Source organism: Nyctereutes procyonoides, unplaced genomic scaffold (genome assembly GCF_905146905.1).
Source record: "Nyctereutes procyonoides isolate TBG_1078 unplaced genomic scaffold, NYPRO_anot_genome, whole genome shotgun sequence".
Taxonomy (NCBI): Eukaryota; Metazoa; Chordata; class Mammalia; order Carnivora; family Canidae; genus Nyctereutes; species Nyctereutes procyonoides.
In genome coordinates this window covers 56,258,260-56,283,520 of record NW_026575043.1, presented here as the reverse complement: position 1 = coordinate 56,283,520, position 25,261 = coordinate 56,258,260, and the positions used below count along the sequence as shown (strand labels likewise).

Sequence of the window (25,261 nt, the reverse complement as noted above, 5' to 3'; positions counted from 1 at the left end):
TTTTGTGGTTAGAATATACATATTTGTTTTCTCCCCCTTTTTTTTAAAGATTGTATTTATTTGTTTGAGAGAGTGAACATGCAAGAGAGAACACAAGTGGGGAGGGGCAGAGGGAGGGGGAGAAGCAGACTCCCCACTGAGCAGGTAGCAGGGACATGGGGCTTGATCCCAGGACCCTGAGATCATGACCCCAGCTGAAGGCAGATGCTCAACTGACTGAGCCACCCAGGTGCCCCTCCCTTATCTTTTTTGATAGCAAAAGATACCAACTCTTCGTTGATGAACAGCTGTTTTATTAATAAGTTAGTGCAAATTTATGTTCTATCTGAGTAAAGTTGCCAATATCTTATTAGAATCTGTACATACTCTCCATTATCACATGAATTTGTTTAGCACCTAGGCTCAGAGTCAGCTTTTTTGGGTATTGGTAGGTCTCTCTAGGGGGTCAGTATGGGTATTTCTGAGGCTTGGATTTTCCTTCTGAAGCTTGCTTGTTTTGTTGGACTGAGCTGGGGCTTATGATATGCCTGTGTGTCCTCACAAGCACATGAAGGTCCTTGACTGGAGTAAAAGGAAGAGATCTTTTTATGGTTTTTGGACCAATTACAAGAAACCTGTTTCAGTCATGGTATTTGCTTTCTTATCTCTTCCATATGAGTCTATTACTTCTCTCTTCAACTATATAAATGAGGGATGATAATAAGTCTTGGAATTCATTATGAATAAGGTGATGATAAATTAAGAAAGGGTCTGAAGCTCAGAGTTGTGTGGATGCTATCACTCAAATATATAGTATTTCTAATTTATGTATCTCAGCCCTGCAATTAAGGAGGGCCAGCTATTGCTTTGTCTGAATTTATCTTATCCCCCCTGTGTTTGTTCACAGGAAAATCACCATGTTTCAAGTCCAAAACAGCAACAAGGAACCAACCAAATTTTGCAGTTTCTATCATTGGCTCTTTCTCTGTTAAATTTAAACCTTCTGATGGGAAATAATTTATCTCTAGAGCTCTTTGAAACAGTGTAAAACAACTCCCACTCATGGGGTGCATTTGTTGGCTAAAGACAGCTGCTCTGGAAACAAGAGACTCAGTGTCGAGATAGAGACAGTAATTGGTGTGGTGATGTTTTAAAATCTTAAATTAATTTGAAAGGTTATATGTGTAGATGGTAAAAATTAAATATTCTTTTTTTTTAAGATTTTATTTATTTATTCATGAAAGACAGAGAGAGAGAAAGGCAGAGATGTAGGCAGAGGGAGAAGCAGGCTCCAGGCAGGGAGCCTGATATGGGACCTGATCCTGAGACCATGGATCACACCCTGAGCCAGGGGCAGGTGCTCAACCGCTGAGCCACCCAGGTGTCCCTAAAAACTATATGTTCTTAAGAGTTATAGAGTAGAAAGCAATTCTTCTTCCCAGGAAGTAACCACTATTATCAGTTTCTTTTTCTTCCAAATATATTCTCTCATTTGATATCATTTTTGTTCATGTATTTAAACTATAGTCTTTCCAGTCTGGATATGATCTTAATCACTTTGCCTCAACAGAAGAAGTTCCAAGAGATGGGGCAAGTTTACTCAGCTGACCCTTATGTCTCAACATTAAAAACTAGAAATCATCAGACCTGACTAGGACCACCTAATTAATTTGTAGGGCCAGTGCGAAGTAAAAATACAAAGCCTATATTAAGTAGAGGATTAAACCAAGTAAGGGGCGCAGTTTACATGCTCATGAAGTCAGCCTGCCTCACTCTGCTCCCAGCCTGCACGTTCACCCTTGCAGAACTGAATTCAAAGCTAATAGAGAGTCTATGGCCTGCTGCCACCTGTGACTTAGATTTGTTAGTTGATGCCTGTCTCTTCCAGGAAGGAATAGTGGGTTAAATGGAAAGTTGGAAACGTCAGAGTGACCCCCCCACACAGAACTGTCGGTTACAGCTAATTGGCTTTTTTACTGGTGGAGCATTTGGCGAGGGAAGGATCAGAATAGTGTAATTATAGGTGGTTTAACATAAAAGTATAACTAAATGATGATTTGGTTAAATGGAAAATGGTTGGGTGAGCAGGGAATTGAAGCTATACAACCAGTGGGCATTCAGGTCTCTACTAGAGACCTTACAGAGAAGAAAGGTGTGGTGACCCAGGCCAGTGGCTTGGCACGGTGAGAGCTCTATCAGCAGGTTTGGTGTTGAGTATTTCCAGCCCTGAGGCAAGTGGGTACAAATATCTTAACACTTACAGAGTGGGAGGGGGGGCACCTGGATGGCTCAGTTGGTTAAGCATCTGCCTTTGGCTTGGGTAGTGATCCCAGAGTCCTGAGATTGAGCCCCGCATCGGGCTCCCTGCTCAGTGGGGAGTCTGCTTCTCTCTCTTGTGCAGCTCCTCATGCTTGTTTTTTTCTCTATCAAATAAACATTTTTTTTAAAAGATTCTACTTATTTATTCATGACACACACACACACACAGGCAGAGATACAGAGGGAGAAGCAGGCTCCATGCAGGGAGCCCGATGTGGGACTTGATCCAGGGTCTCCAGGATCATGGGCCAAAGGCAGGAGCTAAACCACTGAGCCACCTAGAGATCCCAATAAACATTTTCTTAAAGATTTTATTTATTCATGAGAGACACAGAGAGAGTGACAGAGACACAGGCAGAGGGAGAAGCAGGCTCCGTGCAGAGAGCCCGATGCAGGACTCGATCCCGGGACTCCAGGATCATGCCCTGAGCCAAAGGCAGATGTTTAATCGCTGAGCCACAGAGGTGTCCCAGTAAACATTTTTTAAAGATTTATTTATTTATTCATGAGAGACACAGAGAGAGAGAGTCAGAGACATAGGCAGAGGGAGAAGCAGGCTCCCCACAGGGAGCCTGATGTGGGACTTGATCCTGGATCCCAGGATCACGCCCTGAGCCGAAGACAGACGCTCAACTGCTGAGCCACCCAGGCATTCCACTCTGTCAAATAAATAAAATCTTAAACCCCACAGAGTGTCCTGTTGTAATTTATGTATGTTAACATGTAATCTTTACAACACTCCTAAGAAGTAGGCAATAGCACTAATCCCATTTAACAGATGTAGAAACTGAGGCATGAGGAGGTTAACTTGCTCACCCAAGGTTACACAGCTGGTAGGTTGCAGAACTGGGAATCTAACCTAGTTGTTGCATTACCCTAGAGCTGCCTGTTTCTGGAGTTTTGAAAAGTACTATAATGTTTCCTGTAAACATTCTTTTCCAGTTTGTTGAACATGTGACTGGTGATACCAGTCATCACTTATCTAGTGCCCAGTATAGGCCAGACAACTATGCGAGGTACTTCCACGCATATTATCTCTAATGCTTGTAAGCCAAATACCATTTTGCATTTGAGGAAACAGCCTCTGAGATTTTGCCTGACCCAGCCCCTCATTAATAAGGCTCAGTGAGGATTCAGTCCAGGTGAGACAGGCTTCTCAGTCTTATCACCGGGGCACCTTTGTGTGGACCTGCATGCCTTGAATACCTCTACTTGTTCGGAGTGTTTTATATTTCGCTGTGATGTTTTTGGATGGTTACACTAATTTTTTATTTCTTTTTTGTTTTTTAGAGATTTTATTATTCATTCATGAAAGACACAGAGAGGCAGAGACATAGGCAGAGGGAGAAGCAGGCTCTGTATGGGAAGCCTGATGCAGGACTTGATCCCAGGACCCTGGGATCATGACCAGAGCCGAAGGCAGGCACTCAACCACTGAGCCACCCATGCACCCTATACACTGATTTTTTTTTTCTTTCTCCTAGTACATCTAAGACAAATGAAGAGCTTCTTCATCTATGTCCCTGCAGACTTCTTTTACGCTGTTGTTCATGTTTGAGACTAACAAACATGTGAATCTCACTGCCCATTGAAGGGAAACTTCTCAGGCTCTTTTTCTTTTCACTTTTTTTTTTTAACCAGTGTTTTTCTACTTTCCTATTGAATGGGAAGGAATTCAATTAAAAAGTCTATCTACGATTAATCCTGCTGCCTCTACCTTGATGTTCAAGGTTTGGGAGGTGGAATATTCCAGTGAACACCATGGGTAGAACACAGAACAGTTCCTATAGGAAGAGGCAAAGCCTTGGCAGGAGCTTATGATACTGCCATAGAGGATAAGATAATTTTTAAATCTTACTTTTCAGCCCCTCCCTTGTACTATCCAAGTTTTCTTAAAAATAAGATTTGAATGCTTTGTTTACCTATTTTCTTGGCAATCTGTGTTGTCAAGACAGCAAGATGTTTGCCTAGAATAGGTTTTTCTAGTGTTAGAGAAGAAAACCCAAAAAGCAAAACCAGTTCTTACTTTAATATTTCTAAGAAGAAAATGGTTTCCTTCAGTGGGATGATTCCTAGCCTAAGAAAGGCCAAATGTCAACGAAAGGGAATTACAGTGTCCTCTGCTTTGTTCTAGTTCACTTTAATAAGAAAGGTACATAATCGATGTGGTTTTTTGTTTTTGTTTTTTTGTTTTTTAGCTCTGTACTAAGTATATTAGTAGCATCTCTGAACACTTATGTGCTAGGCACTGAGCTATTAACTTTACACACATCACTGAACCTGTCAGTTAAGTTTGTTGTCTTCATTTGACAGCTGATGAAACCAGAGTCCCTGGTCAAGGCCAAGGCCACAGACCTGACAATTAGCAAAGCTGAGATGTGAGCTAGGTCTGTCTGGATTCCAAAGTCACTGCTTTTAACTACAATGCTGCAGGTAAACAAATTTCAGATGTGATACTTATCTAAATTCCAGGAATTGATATATGGCTCTACTGGCAAGTCAGACCCCATTAGTGAAAAGGAAAGAATAGAGACAATCGGGTGGCTGAGATCAAATACGTGGTACAGTCCTTGTAATAGGAGATCACAGAGGGGAGAGGTCAAGGAGAGCCTGGGTCATAACATTTCAGGAAGTTCTTCCAGAAAGAAGTGGATCTTGGGCTAGAGTTTGGATTTGAATGGGCACTTTCTTGCCTTTCTCACATAATTGGCTTCTCACTTTATACAGCTGTGTGTGTATATCTAAGTTTCTGCCTATTAGCTATTGTGTTCTAATAAAACCTAGACAATTTAGTAACATGATATAAACATATAAAATTATGTATTTTAACAAGTAACAGGAAAAGACATCAACCAATATCTATTTTGGTTTCTTTAGTAAAGCAGGGGTTACCAAACTATTGCTTACATGGGTTGAATCTGGCATGTCACCTGTTTTTATATGTCCTGCTAAGAATGGTTTATGCATTTTTAAATGGTTGAAGAGAAATCAAAACAATAATATTTTGTAACACGTGAAAATTATATGAAATTTAACTTTCAGTATCTATAAAAAAGAGTTTTATTGGAACACAGCCACACCCATTCATTTGTCTATGGTTGCTAGAATGGCAGAGCTGAGAAGTTGCAACAGAGACCACATGACCTGAAATCCTAAAATATTTAATATCTGGCCCTTTACAGATAAAGTTTTCTGACTCCTGACATAGAGTCAGAGATGTTCAAAATGTTCCCCAGCGGCCTCAATACATAGTTTTGAGGAGAGAATAGCAAAATATAGAAAAATACAGAACTATGCATCCATCATTCAGAATTGACTTGACATTTCACCATTTGCTTTTAATTCCTTTAAAAGTAAAAGGCATGAAACTGTCCGACATTTCTTATGCTCCCTGTCTTTATTTTCTGTCCCTATGTCCATCTTTGTGGCAGATTGTCATGAATTTAACTGACACTCAATCCCCATTGACCTTTAAAAAAAAAAGCACTAGGCAAGCAGGTGTCTATGAACAAGATAGACTATGTGGGGTTTTAAAATACAAATTTTACATCATATCGTAGTCTGTACCTTGCTCCTTTATTCAGCATTCTGGTTTGAGGATCTTCCCACGTGTGTACAAGTAGATCTTTTTTTTTTTAAGATTTTATTTATTTATTCATAAGAGACACACAGAGAGGAAGAGACATAGGCAGAGAGAGAAGTAGGCACCTCACAGGGAGCTCCATGCGGGACTCGATGTGAAACTCTGGGATCACATCCTAAGCCAAAGACAGATGCTCAACCGCTGAGCCAACCAGGCGTCCCTGTACAAGTAGATTTAATGTATTCCTTGGAACTATTGCATAGTATCTCATCAATTATCCAATCAAATAACACATTTCACTTATCCATTCCCCCCATGAACAGTAGGAAGGTTTTTTCTGGGCTTTTACTGTTACCAACAAAGGTGTCCGTGGTGAGTAACATCAGAAATGGTGGTCCTCGGGGATCCCTGGGTGGCGCAGCGGTTTAGCGCTTGCCTTTGGCCCAGGGCGCGGTCCTGGAGGCCTGGGATCGAGTCCCACATCAGGCTCCCGGTGCATGGAGCCTGCTTCTCCCTCTGCCTGTGTCTCTGCCTCTCTCTCTCTCTCTCTCTCTCTCTCTCTCTGTCTCTCTGTGTGACTATCATAAATAAATAAAAATTAAAAAAAAAAAGAAATGGTGGTCCTCTTACTGAAAGCTCTCAACTGTTTGTCAGCATGTAAATACCAGAGGATCTAAACTGAAGGGGGCTGGAAATCCATCCAGTAAAAAGGACTTTTTTTTTTTTTTAAAGATTTTATCTTATTTACTTATTCAGGAGAGACACGGAGACATAGGCAGAGGGAGAAGCAGGCTCCACGCAGGAAGGCTGATGCAGAACTCGATTGCAGGACCGCGGGATCATGACCTGAGCCAAAGGCAGATGCTCAACCACTGAGCCACCAGGTACCTCTAGCACAAGAGGACTCTGAACCTTTCATTACTTTGGCCCTAGATTCCCGCCTGGACTCTTGATTGCCTTTTGGCTCCTTGGCAGGGTCAGCGAAACATGCCCTGGGTACCCTTTGGGTCAGGACTGAGTTTTGAAACCATCTAAGGTCGGCAGGTCAGACAGCCTTTGAGGTCTTCTTTCTCCCTCCTGCAGCGCCGTTCCCCAGCTGGGGGACTAAACACACTCTTAAGGTTCCAGCAAAGGAGGGCGCCCCAGAAGGGTAGAATGTTTATGAAGAATATATTGTTTTCCACGAAAAGCATCTAGGTAGCCCTGGGGGAAGGCCAGAAGTTCATTGTTTCGGGTAGTTTTGTACACCCGGGTGGAGTGGATGTGGGAAAGGAACAGAGTTCCCCGGCCTTTGGGGCGGGCCCGGGGCAAGGAAAGGGGTTCCCCTGAGTGGGTGGGGACCCGAAGTCCAGGCTGCATCCGCCGCCCGGCGCCCGGGGCAGAGGCCGCAGCCTCGGGACGGGACCTCGGCCGTCCTGCGGACTTGGGGGACTCCCCGCGCCCCAGCCGCCGCCCCGCAGTCCCCGCGTTTGGCCAAACAAAGCGAGCGCTGCCGGCGCGCCCCGCCCGCCCGAGGGTGTCGCCGCCGCCGCGGGGAGCGCCCGGCCAGGTGCGCGCCGCGGCCCGGAGCGAAGTGGCGGCGCTGCCTCTCGCGCCCCCCCGCCCACCGGGGCGCCCGGCTCCGCGCGGCTCCGCGGCTTCCCGGGCCGCTCCCGGCCCCGCCCCACTTCCCCTCTTCCCCCGCCCTCCGCCTCGCCGCTCCTTTCGGCTCCGCGGGCCCCGCCACTCCCCCCCCCTCCCCGGCGCGGGGCCGAGCCCGCGGGGGCGCGCCGACGGCGGCTCGGCGCCCGGGTTTCCAGCGGCCGCGGCCAATCCTCGCGCAGCCCGCGGCGGCGTCGCGCCCCAGCGAGACCCGGCGGCTCCTCCCGCCCCCGGCCCCCCGCGCGCGCTCGCCGGGGCCGCGGAGAGGAGCGCGCGGCCGCGCCGAGCCGAGCGGAGCCGAGCCGAGCCGGGGGCGCCGAGCGCGGGAGGCGGCGGCGGGGGCGCGGAGCCCAGGTGAGCTGCCGGGAGCGGGGCCGCGGGCCGGGGCGCCCTTGCCCTGTCGGGGCGGGGACCGCTGCCGGGATTGCAGACAAAGCCCTGCGGCCGGCCCCGGATTCCCTCCACCGGGGGCACCCCACGTGCACCGTCCCACGCCCCGCCACGTGGGGGGACCCGGCCCCCCGCGCCCCCTCCCCCGCGTCCTCGGAGCGCCCGGGGCCTTGGGGTGGCCTCCTAGGGGGGGCCGCGCCTGGCCGCGGGGAGAGGGTGGCAGGGGCGGTCCCGGAGTTTGGAACCCGTGTCCCCCGGGGCCGGGGCAGTCAGGCAGGGATCTCGGAGGCGGCCTAGGCCCACCTTCTCGCGTTTGACAGGTAGGGAAGGCTACGGAGTGCAGGGAGGGAGAGGGCCACCGGACTCTGAGCACCCCACCCCCGCACCCCGCTTGTCTTGGGGGCAAACCCAGGCCCTGGGTAGGTTGGACCGACACCAGGGGGCAGGACCCTGGATCAGCAGTTGCGGGGCCTGGGGACCTCTGCCTCTCTTCGTTGGCCCTCTGCTTCCGCCCTCCGGAACCTCACTGGCTGGTCCTTTTGACCTAAATTTACCTCCGGACCGCAGCTCTTGATGAGTGCGGAGACGTGCCTTCACCTGCCCCTTCTGCTTGACTGTTGGGGACGCGGGGTTTCTGGGCCCAGACCCGGGAGTCTGGGTCTTGGTGCCTGCCTGGAATGCCATGCTGTGTAGCCTCGAGCTCTCCCTGCCCCCCCCCCCCCCACTCTCTGCACTGCCCAGTTTGGGAAGCGGGGTGTTTTCACAGCTCTGCCAGCCACCCTCAGCCACCCTGCTGCTCTCACTTGGCCCTGGGGAGGTTGCACTTTAGCTTCTCCTGTCTCCTCCAGAAGGTTGGGGTGGAGGGATGTGGGGGCGGAGCGAGGGCGGGGGGGGGCGGGGGCGGACTCAGTGCTCTTAGTGAGAGAGGAGCTCTCTGGCCTGGGGTGGGGACATGTAGTGTCCATTTCCATAAAGGGAACTTCAACCTTCCTCAATCTGAAAGTCCCTACAGCCTTAGAGATAGAAACTTCAGGTACCCTAGAGTGATACTGTCACCACACCCCTTCCCCTAGCTCTGCCCCCAGGGGAGAGAGGAGAGGGTAGCTCTCTCCTCATAGGCTCCCATATACTCAGGGGGGAGGTAGGGGCAGTAACAAGGGGAGGGCTTTGGGAGGGCTTAGTTAGCCCCCTCCTCCTAAACCAATACACAGAAACGTGCAATTTAAGAATGAACAGTGTTCATGCTATGCAAATGCAGCTTCTTGGCGAGCCCCAGCACCTCCTTCCAGATTGCTCATCATAAGCCTTTCCTCTATAGAAAGCAGGTATTCATAGTGAGAGCACAGAGTATTTTTGTAATAAAAAGTAATAGCCATCATTTGATGAGCCCCTACACACTGGACTATGTGTTGCATTTATTATCTTATTTAATGCCTACCAAAATCCTAGGGGGCAGAGATTTTTATTCCCATTATAGAGATGAGGAGGTCAAGGGTGGAAACAATTCTGCAGTGTTGCTAGGAGTTAGCCTCATTTTATAGAGGGGTCAGAGAGGCTAAGCAGCTTGCCCAGGGTCACGCAGCCAACCCAGGCATGTCAGGCTCTTGAGCCTGTGCATTTTATCATCTATCCTGGAGCAGTCCATTGCAAGGCTGCCCTCCGTTTTTTGAGGGGCCCAGGATTGTTTACTAAACCAGCTTAGAGGGGATCCCTGGGTGGCACAGCAGTTTGGCGCCTGCCTTTGGCCCAGGGCGCGATCCTGGAGACCCGGGATCGAATCCCACGTCGGGCTCCCGGTGCATGGAGCCTGCTTCTCCCTCTGCCTATGTCTCTGCCTCTCTCTCGCTCTGTGACTATCATAAATAAATAAAAATAAAAAAAATAAAAAAAAATAAGCCAGCTTAGAAGGATCTAAGTGGGCATGGTGCTGATGCTTATTAACTTGGGCTTGTCTTTGCTCCCAGGTTCTTAGTGGGCTAGTAGCCAAACATATTCACTAATACCTTTGCAGTAGTTCTCATCAGGGACAGTCCCACCGTCCTGGCAAGCATTTGAAAAAGTGCCTGGTGCCTTTTGGTGTCACAATGATGCTGAGCACTTCTGGCTTTGGTGGGCAGGAGCCAAGGATGCCAAATGTCCGGCAAGCAGGCCAGATCCATGCCAGGCATGAAGAACTGTCCTGCCCTGAATGCCAGGAATGCCTCTGTTGAAAAACACTAGGAGGAAGAAGTGTGCTGGGAATGATGGAAGCACAGGGCAGTGGAGTTTCTGGAGAAATCTCTTCTGGCTGGTATGAATCCAGGAAGCTCCCAGAAATAAGTGTTGTTTGTGCTCAGCCTTGAGGGATGGGCTAAAAAACAAAAGTGCAAGGGGAGATGGATGGGAATAGGAGGGGAAGGGTCTGACCTAGCAGAGGGAACTTTCTGCAGTAACCCAGAGTTCCCCCCTTGAGAACCTTAACCTGGATCCAAGCTGGACTACTGGGTAGGGAGACTGGGTGGGGTCTCAAGAGGAACTGGGTGGGGCAGGCCAAGCCTATTTTTCAAGGCATTTTGACTCAGATTTTAACGTGGGATGCAGAGTCATCCTCATCCCATCATGAACTCATTTAATGGAAAGACTCAGAGAAAGCAGAGTACTGTAACTTGGTTAGGGTCCCTCACAACCTTTCCTTCTGCATGCCGCCTTCTGGTTCTTATTTCTTTTCCCAATCCTGGAAATTTGAGGCAAATGCTATTTCAGATTGTCCTTTGGGTCAGAGGTCCTTGTGTTACTATATTTCCCTAGATGTTTTGCTTTCCCAGTTAGCTACCCCCTTTAGGTTACAGGACCCAGGTGTGGGGTTCAGGCATGCCTGGCTCCATATGCTGCCATGGCCTTCTCCCTCATTTCTGTGCATTCTTGCTTGGAAGTTAAGGAAATTGCATCTCTCTTTTGGAATGGTCTTTTCTTTCAGACTGTGCTTGTTACCTTATTGACATCTTAATATGTGACCCTTTGTATCTGGCTTCTCTTTCTTGGAGTGTGAATGTTTTCAAGGTTCATCCATGTTGTAGAATGTATCAGTGCTCCTTTCTATGGTTGAGTAGTATTCCCTTGTATGGATAGACCCCATTATGTTTATCCATTTACCAGTTGGTGGACACTGGCTTGTTTCCACCATTAGATTTTTTTTTAAAGATTTTATTTATTTATTTGAGAGAGAGAGAGAGAGAGAGAGCATGAGAGACATCACAAGCAGTGGGGAAAGGTAGAGGGGGAAGCAGAATCAAGGCCAAGTGGGGAGCCTGATGCAGGACTCAATTCTAGGGCCCTGGGATCATGACCTGAGCCGAAGGCAGATGCTTAACCCCTTAACCAACTGAAACATCCAGGTGCCCCACCATGAGTGTTTCTTTCTTTCTTTTCTTTTTTTTTTATTATTCATGAGAGAGAGAGAGAGAGAGGCAGAAGGAGAAGCAGGCTTCACGCAGGGAGCCCAGCTTGGGACTGGATCCCGGGTCTCCAGGATCAGGCCCTGGGCTGAAGGTGGAGCTCAACCGCTGAGCCACCCGGCCGCCCCACCATGAGCATTTCTTAAGGCTACTTTGTGTATTCCTCTGCCTTCTCAGCCCCCAATTAATAAACCTCTAGGCATTAGACATTATTTTGTGTCTCTGCAGAGCCGGTGGTGGTGGTGGTGGTGGTGGTGGTGGAAGGGAGGGTCTCTGAAATCAATTGGTGAACAGAGTTTTCAAGACTCCCTCTATCTGGCCCCCTCTGGCTCCACCACAAGATTCTTGCTTTCTCGCAAAGCCCAGTGCCCCTAGGGTCAATGCACAGGTGTGACATGTGTGATTTTCAGGGAGAGTGTGAATTTCATCCAGTTCCGTTCTTTTTAGTCACGATGATTTGTTAAACGTATGTCCTCATGTCATCTTCGGGCATATATTTTGTGAGACTTTTTCTAGATAAGTAAACCCACAAGGTAGAGAAAGCTTCACCAGACAGATGGAGCCTTCACCCTGTGACCAGGCGTGGAGTCAGCTCAGTCTCCGGACAGCTTAGCTAGAAATACTTATCTGGAGGAAATCAGAAATCTAGCAAGAACAGAGCTGGGAGGAAGCCCAGAGAAGAGCAGCCCCTTGGTGGCCCCTTCCGTTTCACAGTCACAGCCGAGTGGGTGGGACACAGAGAGGAGGGGAGAACAGGGTCTTTGGGAGTGTTGACTGTGAGCCAGCTTTCATACAGAAGATGGATTCAAGTTACCCTCTCGCTAGGCTGCAGCGGTTCCATTTTACAGATGAGAAAATCAAGGCCCAGGCCCCTGGGATGCATATAGTTTCCCAGCATGCCTTCTAATCCTGTGTTCTCTGGTCTTCCTTGCCTTCTTATGCTGGCAGAAGATGCTGATTTTCTCATGGGCATAGAATAGATTAGACAAGACTAGACTAGAATCTCTCTTCTCCAGGAGGGTATGGCTTTGCTCTCTGAAAAATAAGATTTTAAGTGATTATCTTTTCTTCCTTCCCTGATTGGATCCCTTCCTCAACACAACCAAAAATTGGGTATAATTCAAAGGAGGTGGATGCTGTTACTCATAGGGAAGACCTGTGCCCTGGTGTTCCCTGTTGGAGACGGTTAGTGGCCAAAGTGGGGGAGGAGCGGTTTCAGCTGCCAGTGTTTTTTCTGTTTCCATCGTGTTGGTGGTGGTGCTGCTGAACTTTTTTCTTCAATTAGGAAACATTTTAAGCATAGAAAAAAATCCAAGTTTTGTTTTGTTTTGTTTTTTTGACTGGCTCATGTTTTTTTGGAAGGCCGGATGGAAACAGGGCAGAGCAGGACGCTGTGTTTCTCTTAAGTGCTGGCTCTGGAACCCTGATGATATGTCACTGAACTGAACCCACACTTTTGGGGGGGGGCTGGTGACAAGCTCTGCCTGGACTTGGTCCCTGCCCCCAGAGAGCTCCCAGGTGAGTAGTTTGTGAACTCTTAGGGAGTGCTTTGGCAAAGAGAAACAATTCTAGCATTTTCGACTTTGAAAAGGAGAGAAAGAACATTCCAAGAGTCTGTGTACCCCCACCCCCAATCTTGAAAGCTGCTGAGCAACTATTTTTATGTTGTCTCTTTTTATCCCATTGGCTTCTGTAAATAGTTAAGAGATGGCAGTTGCAGAGATAAAAATGCTTATTTCAACCTGGAGAGGAGAAAGGATGGTCCTGCAAGGAGATGCCCCCTTACCCCTCTCCTGGGCCGTGGTCTGGGCATAAGGGGCATGAGGTAGGTGAGTGGATGAGGGAAGGGGCATCGTGGGTGGTGTCTGAGATAAGGCTCTGCTGGAGAAATTTCAATGGGGAGCCAGTGGTTTGGATGGGAGCAGGGTGTGGAAGAAAGAACACCCCCTGACAGGAGTTTTAACAAGTACATTAGGATGTTGCCATTGAGGTTTCTGAGGAAAAGAGATTTCATGTAGATTCATCCCAGACAATTCTCCCAGCTTCTGTGTCCAGGTGTGGGGGACAGGGTTGGTCCAGCAGAGGCAGAGCCAGCTCCCGGCCCCTGCTCACCCCTGAAATTATATGCACACTTTAATTTAAATCTTGTGAAAAGTGATGCATGTGGACAAGAGTTAGAGGGGACGATGAAAAGAGTAAAGTTAGCATATGGAATTAGAGATGAAAATTTGTGTTCTAATATAAAGTAAAGCCAGTTGAGGGGCTTGAGCTTGCTAGCTGTGGAAGTGCTTTCTCGGCAGCAGCCTCTGTTCAGGGAGCATTTGGTGTGTGCAGGAGAAGGAATGTGCACTTGGTCACCATGTCTCACCTCTCTTTGGTTTACAGCTGTGCTTTCCCAAAGCACTGTGTGATTTTGGGCAAGTCAGTCGGACTCTGCCTCAGCTAACCTCGCCAGTGAAATAAGCATGATAAGTGTACCCGACTCATACAGTTTTCTGACAGTTAAATGAGATGATACATGCTAAATGCTCAGAATAGTGCCTGGCACTCGGCAAGCACTCCCTCCAGAGGGCTGGCTGCCATCTAACGCCACTGTGGTTACTGCTACAACGATGCATTTTTTTCTTTTAGATTTTATTTATTCATGAGAGACACACAGAGAAAAGCAGAGACACCGGCAGAGAGAGAAGCAGGCTCCATGCAGGGAGTCCGATGTGGGACTTGATCCTGGAACTCCAGGATTGCACCCTGGGCCAAAGGCAGGTGCTCAACCGCTGAGCCACCCAGGCATCCCCAGTGATGCATTTCTTGCATTGAAAGTGCTAGCTAGTCCCTGTCTTTCCTTCACTCTGTCCTGTTCATTGGCCCTTCCTTTACCCATCCTTGATTTTTTTAGGATTAAAGAAAAAAAAAGACTTTGGAAGTTCTGATTTCTGCCTGCCTATCAAGGTGCAGATTGTCTGGTTACCAGGGGACTTGCAGCTGCCTGGCAGTTTGGCCTGGTTGAGAGCCTTATGGTGTAGAGAACTGTTGGTCTGGCAGGGAGCTTAGTGGAGAAGCTTTGTCAATCAGCTCTATTTCTTCTGTCAGTCAGACCCTTGGTTGTAAGTGACAGAAAACCAGTCACAAACTAACTTAAGCAAACAAAGGGAATTTATTGGCTCATGTAGTTAAAAGCTTCTAGTGTATAAGGGCTTCAGGCATGGCTGGATCCAGGTACCCAAAGAGTGTCTCTGGCCTCTGTTCTTCTCTATCTGTTGTCTCTTTTCTCTCTCTGTCAACTTCATGCTAAGACAGGGTTCTCCTCAGCCTCTGATAAACTTTAGAAATACATCCTTATTGCTAAGTCCCACAGAAAGAGACATTCTCAATACTTCTGCCAAATCCTAAAATGAGACTTGGTTGTCTGACCTGAGTCACGCATCTCTCTTGAATCAGATTTCTTGACCAGAGCAATTCATGCCTGATTGACCAGTCTTGAGTCAGATAGGAATATGAAGTTGATTTACGGACAGCTTCATGGAGTCACCTTTCACAAAAAAATAATGATTTCCCAGATGTAGATCAGGCTGCTGTTATTAGACTAAAGGAACATAGATTCTAGGCCAACTAAAGAAAATGTCTGAGGAGCCTTGGGAGTGATATAAACAATGGCCTCTAGCCAATATTTACTGAGTGCCAACAGTGTTCTGGAAAGTTCTAGGCTCTGGAGTTGATCAGTAAACAAAAAGGGCAAAGCCACAGCTCTCACAAGTTAAGTCAGGCTGATTGTCTCTATTCCCAAATCTATGCCTTTCTTTTCTGACCATCCTAGGACTCCATGTCTTTGTACTCCCCTCTCAAGCAGGTTGAGGTCTTAAGAAGTCAGAGGCATAGGCTGTATGCTCCTCTTTGTTAGAGATTTTGCCCAGCCTGGACTTTATTTAGGATGCAATATGTGGACATTGCAAGGCTGTACTTTAACTTTTAGCCTCTTCTTGAAAAACTCAGACCAATTTTAGCTTTTCCTGGAACTACTGCTTAACTTTGGGCAAATCCATAAATCTTTCTAAACATTTGTTTTCTCATTGGTGAAATGAAAAATGGCTGGAGCAGGTGACCACCAATGTGTGCTCTATTTAGCACTGACATCTGATGCATCTTCAAGCAGGGCCCATGGGGGTGAGATAGGTCAGGAGCTGTGGAAAAAGGGATGGGCGTGTGACATGCACTCAGCCTATCTTCCGTGTTGGGGAGGCAAGTACGGGGGTGGTGAGGACTGTGGCATGTGGGTAACTGTATCTCCTGTCCAAAGCTGCGGTGCACTGTTGCCAGGAGAGAATACAGGTCCAGTGCTATTGGAGTGACTTCAAGAGACTCTGGAAATGTTGACTTTTATCTGAAATGTCCCAGCTTTAAAATATTGACATCTCATTCAAATAGTTTTAGACACAGGGTAGGCCAGGCAAAATATTTTGGTGGCCAGGTGTCATCTGAGAGTCACCATTTGCACCTTTTTGCTCTAATGGCTGTGATGGGGACAGGGTCTCTGCATGCAAAAACTAGAATTATCCCTCCTGCTGTGCGCCAAGGGAGGGCCTTTGTCTCTGGGGAGACAGTTTCTGTGCCTCCAAACTAAAGAGTGCTCAAGGACAGACATTTGTAAGAGTTGGTGTCACTGAACTGATAAGACTTTTTTTTTAAGATTTTATTTATTTATTCATGAGACACACACACACACATATATATATATATATATATATATATATATATATATATATAGAGAGAGAGAGAGAGAGAGAGAGAGAGAGAGGCAGAGACACAGGCAGAGGGAGAAGCAGGCTCCATGCAGGGAGCCTGATGCGGGACTTGATCCCGGAACTCCAGGATCATGCCCTGGGCTGAAGGCAGGCACTAAACCGCTGAGCCACCCAGGGATCCCCTGATAAGACTGTTTGGCTGGGCCAAGGCTGGAATCTGGAATATTCCTGCTGGCATCACCCCTTAGCACTGTGTTCACCAGTCCAGCTGAGCACCCCCCCCCAGGGCTCTCGTTCTTGCATTGGGAAACACCTCTGCATCTGTGGCTTCTGAGGCAGCTGGCTTCTCTGGGTGGGTGGGAGCTATGTTGGTTTGCTAGAGCTGCTGTGATGATGTACTGCACTGTGTGGTCTCACAGTCCTGGAGGCCCAGCCTCCCGTCTGGGGAGGAGGGGGTGGTGCCTCTTGCTATTTCCTCCAGTATTCCCACGTCTTTCCTGCCTTGGGGCCTTCTCAGATGCTCACTCCTCCTGGAACAAGTTCTTGCCCCCTCAGCACCTGTTCACGCTATAGGTCTCAGCCTAAATAGAATTTCCTCAAGCAAGATCTTACTTGACCTGGCCCCACCCACATTCAGATCTAAAGTGGGCCCTCTGTTCTCTTTTTTTTCTTTTAAAAAAGACTTATTTATTTGAGACAGAGAGAGAGAGAGAGCATGAGCAAGGAGAGGGGTAGAGGGAGAGAGAATCATCAAGCAGATGCCCCATTGATCTCGGAGCCTCAGATCCTGAGATCATGACCTGAGCCGAAATCAAAAATTGGCTGTTTAGGGATCCCTGGGTGGCGCAGCGGTTTGGCGCCTGCCTTTGGCCCAGGGCGCGATCTGGAGACTCCGGATCGAGTCCCATGTCAGGCTCCCTGCATGGAGCCTGCTTCTCCCTCTGCCTATGTCTCTGCCTCTCTCTCTCTCTCTCTCTCTCTCTCTCTGTGTGACTATCATAAAATAAATAAAAATTAAAAAAAAAAAGAATTGGCTGTTTAATGGACTGAGCCACCCAGGTGCCCCCTCTTTTTTGTTTTAAGATTTATTTATTTGAGAGAGAGAGGGAGAGCACGTGTGCATGTATGGGAGGATGGGCAGAAGGAGAGAGAGAGAGAGAGAATCTCAAGGAGACTCCTTGTGGGACAAGGGGCTCAATCCCATGACCCTGAGATCATGACCTGAGCTGAAATCAAGAGTTAGCTGCTTAACCAACTGAGCCACCCAGGTGTCCCCCCCATCTTCTCTTTTATCTTGTCCTGGTTTCTCCTTGTTTGTACTTATAGAGTCATTTGTGTACCTACTTTTTTTTAAGGTTTTATTTTTATTTATTTTAGAGAGGGAGAAAGCTTGTGCACACCTACTTGTGATCACAAGCAGGGGGAGGGGCAGAGGGAGAGAGTCTCAAGCAGACTTCCCACTGAGACAGGAGGAGGTAGCAGCTGGTCCTACTTTTATCCCTCTATCCCACCCTTATTGTGTCTGAGAAAAAATTCATTAATTGTGTTCCTGTCTTGGTTTCCCTATCATGACTGTGAGATCATGACCTGAGCCAATACCAAGGGTCAGACACTCAACTGACTCAGACACCCAGGTATCCCATGTACCTACTTTTAAGAAATGACATCTGTTTTGTGGACCACGTAGTAAGTCCTCAGTAATTACTTGAAAGAACAAATGGGTGAGTGAATTTCCTTTAGGACCTCCCTGGGCCTCAGTTTCCCTACGTGAGAGAGGATGTGGCTGCCCAAGCCTGTTATCCCAGGGAGGACGTTGTCTCTGGCCTTGGCAGTATCCTCATAGCTATCTGGGGATTTTTTTTTTAAGATTTTGTTTATTTATTCATGAGAGACACACAGAGAAAGGCAGAAACATAGGCAGAGGGAGAAGCAGACTCCCTGTGGGGAGCCCGATGCAGGACTTGATCCCAGGACCCTGGGATCACGACCTGAGCTGAAGGCAGATGCTCAACCACTGAGCCACCCAGGTGCCCCCCCAGGACCCTTTGTTATCCCATGGTGCTGGGGACCTCAGGGAGCAAGCCCTTGCAGGGTAATGCGCCTTGGGTTGGGGCATTTGCCAGGGGGCACACTTGCTGGCTGCTTGCTGTGCTGGGATCCTGTGGTGCTTCTGCATTTGGTGAGCAGGCACAGGTTGGCAATAGGCCCCAGGAAATGGGAATGCACTTCCTAGAGGCCTGTGCCACTTGGCTTCCTTGCAGAGGAAGGAGCATTTCCCTTCATCCTGGCCCGGAGCCTGCTCCATCTGCTTCAGGAAAGGTCTGGTTGCTTTGTTGAGCTACCCTGTGAGAGGTGGGGGAGCTTGGGGCTGCTAGCCCTGGGGGGATGGGGAGGTCTTCAGGAGGAGGGAGAGGACATAGGTTTTGGGCAGGAGGCTCTGGGGAGAGGGCTCTTGGCATTTTTGTCAAAACCAAGCAGTTTTGCAGAAAGCCCCCCCCCCCCTCACCACCGGAAGGCATGCTTAGCATCCTTTCCCTTGCCGAGAGCCTGTGGAGATCAGAGGACCCTAGCAGAGTAGTTAGCATACTTGCTGCAGGATAAGTGCTTAATTGATTGTTTAGCTATTGCTGTTGTTATGCAAACCATTGTGTTCGTTAGATTTTTTTTTTCTCCTGGGCAGAGTGTTGATAGGTTTTATCAGATCTTTATAGAGCCTGTGACCTTGTAAGGTCTATTGCCCCCCAAAACCATCTGAACATTGGCTTGGACTCTGTAGGGGTTAGTGGTGGAAGATCCTCCTCCTCAGGCTGAATGGCTGGCTTGCCTGTCAGGACTCGCTGGAGACCAGGGGACTCTAGATGGTCTTGAGGCACTGAGGTCTGGGTCCTCTTTCCTGAGACCTGCACACACCTACCCCTCCGGCATAGAGGCCCTCATCTCCTCTCCTGCCTCCTCCATACCTCAAGGGCCAAAGCCCTGGCCAGACATCAGCTTGTCAAGGAGACTGATTAAAAGCAGCTCTGCTGGGGGCAGATGGCTTGGTGTCCTTGGCCTGGAGTGAAGATCGATAAGCAATTGTTTTTTTTCTTGGCAAGAAAAAAATTCTCCATTAACTTTCTCAGGTGCTGCCAGACTAATTTTCTTTTCAGGAACTCTGCAGCCCTGTCAAAGGTGGTTCTGGGAGGGAGGACAGGCCACTAGAGCTGCTCCCCTGCCCTGGGGGCGGTAGGATCCTAATGGCCAGGGCGATGGAACCCACACAAGAGCAGGCTGGCTGGCTTGGACATCAGTACTTTGTAGGAACATTCTGGAACCCAGCCTAGCAGGTAGTAGGCATTCAGTAGGTAATTGTTGAAAGAATAGATTTTGGTCATGTAACCATGTACCAGACATACTGAGTATTTAGCTCATTTAATCCTCATGTCTATCTGGTGACTGCCCATTTTATTGATTAGAAAACTGAGGCTGAGGGAAGCTAAGTCATTTGTACATGGTGAGTCCAAGCACTGGAGCTTCAAGGGCCCTGCTTTTCCTTTCCTGGGGAAAGTGTAACATAATAACAAGCTGGGCCACAGACCCTTGAACTTGAGTTGGATTCTTTCAGTGATAGGGAAGCCAAGGTAGGAACACAGTGATTTGTTCCTCAGACACAGTAAGGGTGGGATAGAGGAATAGGAGTGGGACCAGCTGCCACCTCCTCCTGCCTCAGCCCTCTAGGTTTATCATCTTAATTCCTATTATGGTTACGGTTAACTTCTTTCTTTCAATAATTCATTTCTGGGGGTGTCTGACTGGCTCATTTGGTGGAGCATGCAACTCTTAATCTCGGGGTTGTGAGTTTGAGCCCCCACATTGAGTTTAGTGATTAAAAATTTTTTTCTTTTTTTTATTAAAGATTTTATTTATTTATTCATGAGAGGCACACAGAGAGTGAGAGGCAGAGACACAGGCAAAGGGAGAAGCAGGATCCACGCAGGGAGCCCGATGTGAGACTTGATCTCACATCCAGGATTCCAGGATCACGCCCTGGGTGGAAGACAGGTGCTAAACCGCTGAGCCACCCAGGGTTCCCCCCCCCCCAATTTTTTTTCTTTTAAAGATTTTATCTATTAGAGAGAGAGAGAGAGAGAGAGAGAGAGCTCCTGTGCATAGGGGGTGGGGCAGACTCCCCACTGAGCAGGGAGCCCAACGTGGGGCTTGATCCCAGAACCTCGGGATCATGACCTGAGCTGAAAGGCAGATGCTTAACTGACTAAGCCACCCAGGTGCCCCAAAAATAAAATCTTAAAAAAAAAAAGAATTCATTTCCAAAGAGTTTGCACATGGTACCGAATGGAAAGTTAGTCCTTCCCACCCTGTCCCCTTATTTCTGCAACCATTTGTTTGTTAACCATTTTCTTATATACCTTTCTTGGAAATACACTGCCGCATATACAATTATTTTCACATGTATGGCTTTTTTCAACCCCTGTACCAAAACAGCAGTATACTAATGCTTTGGTCTTTTTTCCACATAACACTGTGTGTTGAAGCTAATTCCTATCACGCTGTGTAGAGTCACCCCTTTTAAAATAAATGCATGGTTTTCTCCTGGAATACCATGTACCTCATTCTTCTTTACTCAGTCCCCTGTGGATGGTCATTTCAAGCCACACTACCAGAAGACATTTTTCACATGTGTAAGGTTGTCTGTAGGATAAATACTCAGGTGTGGAATTGCTAACTCAAAGGTACGTGCATATGGAATTTTGTCAGATATTAGTGAATTTCCTTTCATGAGGATGGTACCAATTCATACTCCCCATAGCCTCACCAAAATAGTGCTATATTACGTTTTTGTCTTTGCCAATCTGATGGTTGGAAAAAGTAGTAATTCCTTATAGTTTTATTATTTATTTTCTTAATTTTGGTAAAATACACATAACATGAAATTTACCACTTTAGCCATTTGTAGGTATACAATTCAGTGACATTAGTGACGTTCACAGGGTTGTTCAGCCACCACCATTATGTTTTCCAGGACTTTTCATCACCCCAAACTGAACTCTGTACCCCATAAATAAATGACTCTCTTCCCCTTTCCCTTCATCCCTGGTAACTCTCTCTCTTCTGTCTGTATAATATTGTCTATTCTAGGTCCCTCATGTTGTTGCAATCATACAGTATTTGTCCTTTAATATTTGGCTTGTTTGACTTAGCATGTTTTCTGAGTTCATCCATGGTGTAGCATGTGTCAGAACTTTATTCTTTTTTATGGCCGAATAATATTCTCTTGTATGAATAGAACACATTCTGTTTATCCATCCACAGTTGATGGACACTTGGGTTATTTCTACCTTTTGACTGTGCATAGTACTGACAGGAGCAAGAGTGTGTATGTATCTGTTTGGATTCCTACTCTCAATTCTTTCAGGTATATACCTGAGAGAAGAATTGCTGGATCATATGGTAATTGTACAGTTAACTTGTTGAGTGTAGTTAACTAGACCGTTTCATTGTAGTTTAAATTTGCACTTCTCTTCCTATAACTAAGGCTAAGCATCTTATCACGTGATGGGTTTCTTTGTTGCTCTTTTACCGTGACCTCTGTGTTCATAAATTGTGCCTGTGTCCAAGCTAGGACGCTGCAGTGATTTTGCTAATGCTTTTCTCATCCCATCCACCTACCTTACCGTCCAGATTGCCGGACACAGAAGCTGTTTCATAAATACTTCTTACAGGACTATCCCTAAAAGGCAAGTGGCGTTTCTCTGCCTCTCATCCAAGTCCTCCAGGAACCACCGGCTTTCTATTCCCATCTGCACCTTCCTCTCTATCCCCTCACTGCCACACAGTGTCCTCAAGAGATACCCTTTTATTCATTCATGAAATCTCTCTACTCCACACCCCTGTTTGCCTGGTAACATTGTGATGTGGGTGATCAGTATGGAGCTGCCACCATTGGCATCCGTGGATGTACTCTCTGAATCCTACTGGCACCTGTGACATTTGTCCAGAAGAATTTGTCAAATACATGAAGCAAAGGTTAATAATCTGTCCTAGAGACAGAAGGAATTGACAGTCTAAGACAGCATCAACCTTTTTTTTTTTAAATTCACATTTTAAGTTCATTTAAAAGTGAACACTTCAGTGGCACTTAGTACGTTGAGAATTTTGTGCAGTCACCACCTCTGTTTAATTCCAGAACATGTTCATCACCCCAGGAGACCCTGTACCCATTAGCAGTTACTCCCATTCTCCCCAACACCTCCTCAGTCCTAGGCAATTACTAATCTACTCTCTGTTTCTATGGATTTGCCTGCTCTAGAAATTTCAAATAAAGAGAATTATACATACGTGACCTTTGGGGTCTGGCTTCCTTCACTTAGCATGATGTTTTTGAGGTTCACCCAGATTGTAGCAGGTGTACATCATTCCTTTAAGGGCTGAATAATATTTCATTGTGTGGTTAGACCACATTCTGTTTATCCATTCATCCGTTGATGGATATATGTAGATTGTTTTTCCTTTGGGCTACCCAGAATAGTGCTATTGGGGTACATACCTAGAAACAGAATTGCTGGGTCATGTGGTCATTCTTTGTTTAAGTTTTTTGAGGAACTGCTAAGCTATTTGATGTCAACTTCTTTTTTTTAAATATGTTTTGTGGGGCTTGAACTGGTGACCTTGAGATCAAGAATTGCATGCTCTACCCTCTGAGCCAGCTAGGTGCCCCAATGTCAACCTTTTGACTTCATGTTTGCCTTATGCCTGGCAGGCACCAATTAGGGTGCTGAATTAGGAAAACATTAAATAATAAGTATGTGGGGCCCCTTGATGGCTCAGTGGCTGAGCATCTATCTGCCCTTTGCTCAGGTTGTGATCCTGGGGTCCTGGGATGGAGTCCTGCATCAGGCTCCCTGCGGGGAGCCTGCTTCTCCCTCTATGTCTCTGCCTCTCTGTGTCTCTCGTGAATAAATAAATAAACTCTTAAAAATAAATATGTTAAAAAGGCGGTGGTGGGGGCTGGTGGGGGAGGACAGGCAATTGAAGTCCCAAACCCCATTTTATTTATTTATTTTATTTTTTATTTTTAATTTTTAAAAAAGATTTTATTCACCCATCCATGAGAAACACAGAAAGAGAGAAACAGATACACAGGCAGAGGGAGAAGCAGGCTCCATGCAGGGAGCCCGACGTGGGACTCCATCCCAGGACTCCAGGATCACGCCAGAGCCAAAGGCAGAGGCTCAACCGCTGAGCCACCCAGGCTCCCCCAAATCCCATTTTAGCAGCAATTGGCTTGAGCTGAAAGTAGCTGCCACCTCTGTAGGGGGCAGGCGTACTCTATTTTGGGGTTTTCTCATCCTTGGTTCCTACCCAGATTGAGTTTGGAATTCCTCTGTACGTGAGGAGGGGCTTTTCTTTTCTTTTCTTTTTTTTTTTTTTATAAATTAATTTTTATTGGTGTTCAATTTACCAACATACAGAATAACACCCAGTGCTCATCCCGTCAAGTGTCCCCCTCCGTGCCCGTCACCCATTCACCCCCACCCCCCGCCCTCCTCCCCTTCCACCACCCCTAGTTCATTTCCCAGAGTTAGAAGTCTTTATGTTCTGTGTCCCTTTCTGATATCTCCCACACATTTCTTCTCCCTTCCCTTATATTCCCCTTCACTATTATTCATATTCCCCAAATGAGTGAGAACATACACTGTTTGTCCTTCTCCGATTGACTTACTTCACTCAGCATAATACCCTCCAGTTCCATCCACGTTGAAGCAAATGGTGGGTATTTGTTGTTTCTAATGGCTGAGTAATATTCCATTGTATACATAAACCACATCTTCTTTATCCATTCATCTTTCGATGGGCACCGAGGCTCCTTCCACAGTTTGGCTATTGTGGACATGGCTGCTAGAAACATCGGGGTGCAGGTGCCCCGGCGTTTCATTGCATCTGAATCTTCGGGGTAAATCCCTAACAGTGCAATTGCTGGGTCGTAGGGCAGGTCTATTTTTAACTCTTTGAGGAACCTCCACACAGTTTTCCAGAGTGGCTGCACCAGTTCACATTCCCACCAACAGTGTAAGAGGGTTCCCTTTTCTCCGCATCCTCTCCAACATTTGTTGTTTCCTGCCTTGTTAATTTTCCCCATTCTCACTGGTGTGAGGTGGTATCTCATTGTGGTTTTGATTTGTATTTCCCTGATGGCAAGTGATGCAGAGCATTTCCTCATGTGCCTGTTGGCCATGTCTATGTCTTCCTCTGTGAGATTTCTCTTCATGTCTTTTGCCCATTTCATGATTGGATTGTTTGTTTCTTTGGTGTTGAGTTTAATAAGTTCTTTATAGATTTTGGAAACTAGCCCTTTATCTGATATGTTATTTGCAAATATCTTCTCCCATTCTGTAGGTTGTCTTTGAGTTTTGTTGACTGTATCCTTTGCTGTGCAAAAGCTTCTTATCTTGATGAAGTCCCAATAGTTCATTTTTGCTTTTGTTTCTTTTGTTTTCGTGGATGTATCTTGCAAGAAGTTACTGTGGCCAAGTTCAAAAAGGGTGTTGCCTGTGTTCTCCTCTAGGATTTTGATGGAGTCTTGTCTCACATTTAAATCTTTCATCCATTTTGAGTTTATCTTTGTGTATGGTGCAAGAGAGTGGTCTAGTTTCATTCTTCTGCATGTGGATGTCCAATTTTCCCAGCACCATTTATTGAAGAGACTGTCTTTCTTCCAGTGGATCGTCTTTCCTCCTTTGTCGAATATTAGTTGACCATAAAGTTCAGGGTCCATTTCTGGATTCTCTATTCTGTTCCATTGGTCTATGTGTCTGTTTTTGTGCCAGTACCACACTGTCTTGATGACCACAGCTTTGTAGTACAACCTGAAATCTGGCATTGTGATGCCCCCAGCTATGGTTTTCTTTTTTAAAATTCCCCTGGCTATTCGGGGTCTTTTCTGATTCCACACAAATCTTAAAATAATTTGTTCTAAGTCTCTGAAAAAAGTCCATGGTATTTTGATAGGGATTGCATTGAACGTGTAAATTGCCCTGGGTAGCATTGACATTTTCACAATATTAATTCTGCCAATCCATGAGCATGGAATATTTTTCCATCTCTTTGTGTCTTCCTCAATTTCTTTCAGAAGTGTTCTATAGTTTTTAGGGTATAGATCCTTTACCTCTTTGGTTAGG

At 46.7% G+C, this 25,261-nt stretch overlaps 1 protein-coding gene across 4 annotated transcripts in view; it reads left to right on the top strand.

Moving 5' to 3' along the window:
• The first annotated feature begins 7,747 nt into the window (after positions 1–7,747).
• Positions 7,748–25,261, top strand: part of CAMKK2 (calcium/calmodulin dependent protein kinase kinase 2) — a 51,203-nt gene continuing 33,689 nt past the window's right edge. Inside the window, exons 1-2 of one of the 4 annotated variants that reach the window (XM_055322205.1) lie at positions 7,759–7,876; positions 13,047–13,171. In XM_055322205.1, the coding sequence (XP_055178180.1) occupies positions 13,121–13,171 (51 nt within the window). In that variant the 5' untranslated portion in view covers positions 7,759–7,876; positions 13,047–13,120. Of the gene's footprint in view, positions 7,877–12,748; positions 12,865–13,046; positions 13,176–25,261 lie in introns of those variants that run through there. The other 3 variants (XM_055322210.1, XM_055322209.1, XM_055322211.1) reach the window with 3 other exon arrangements.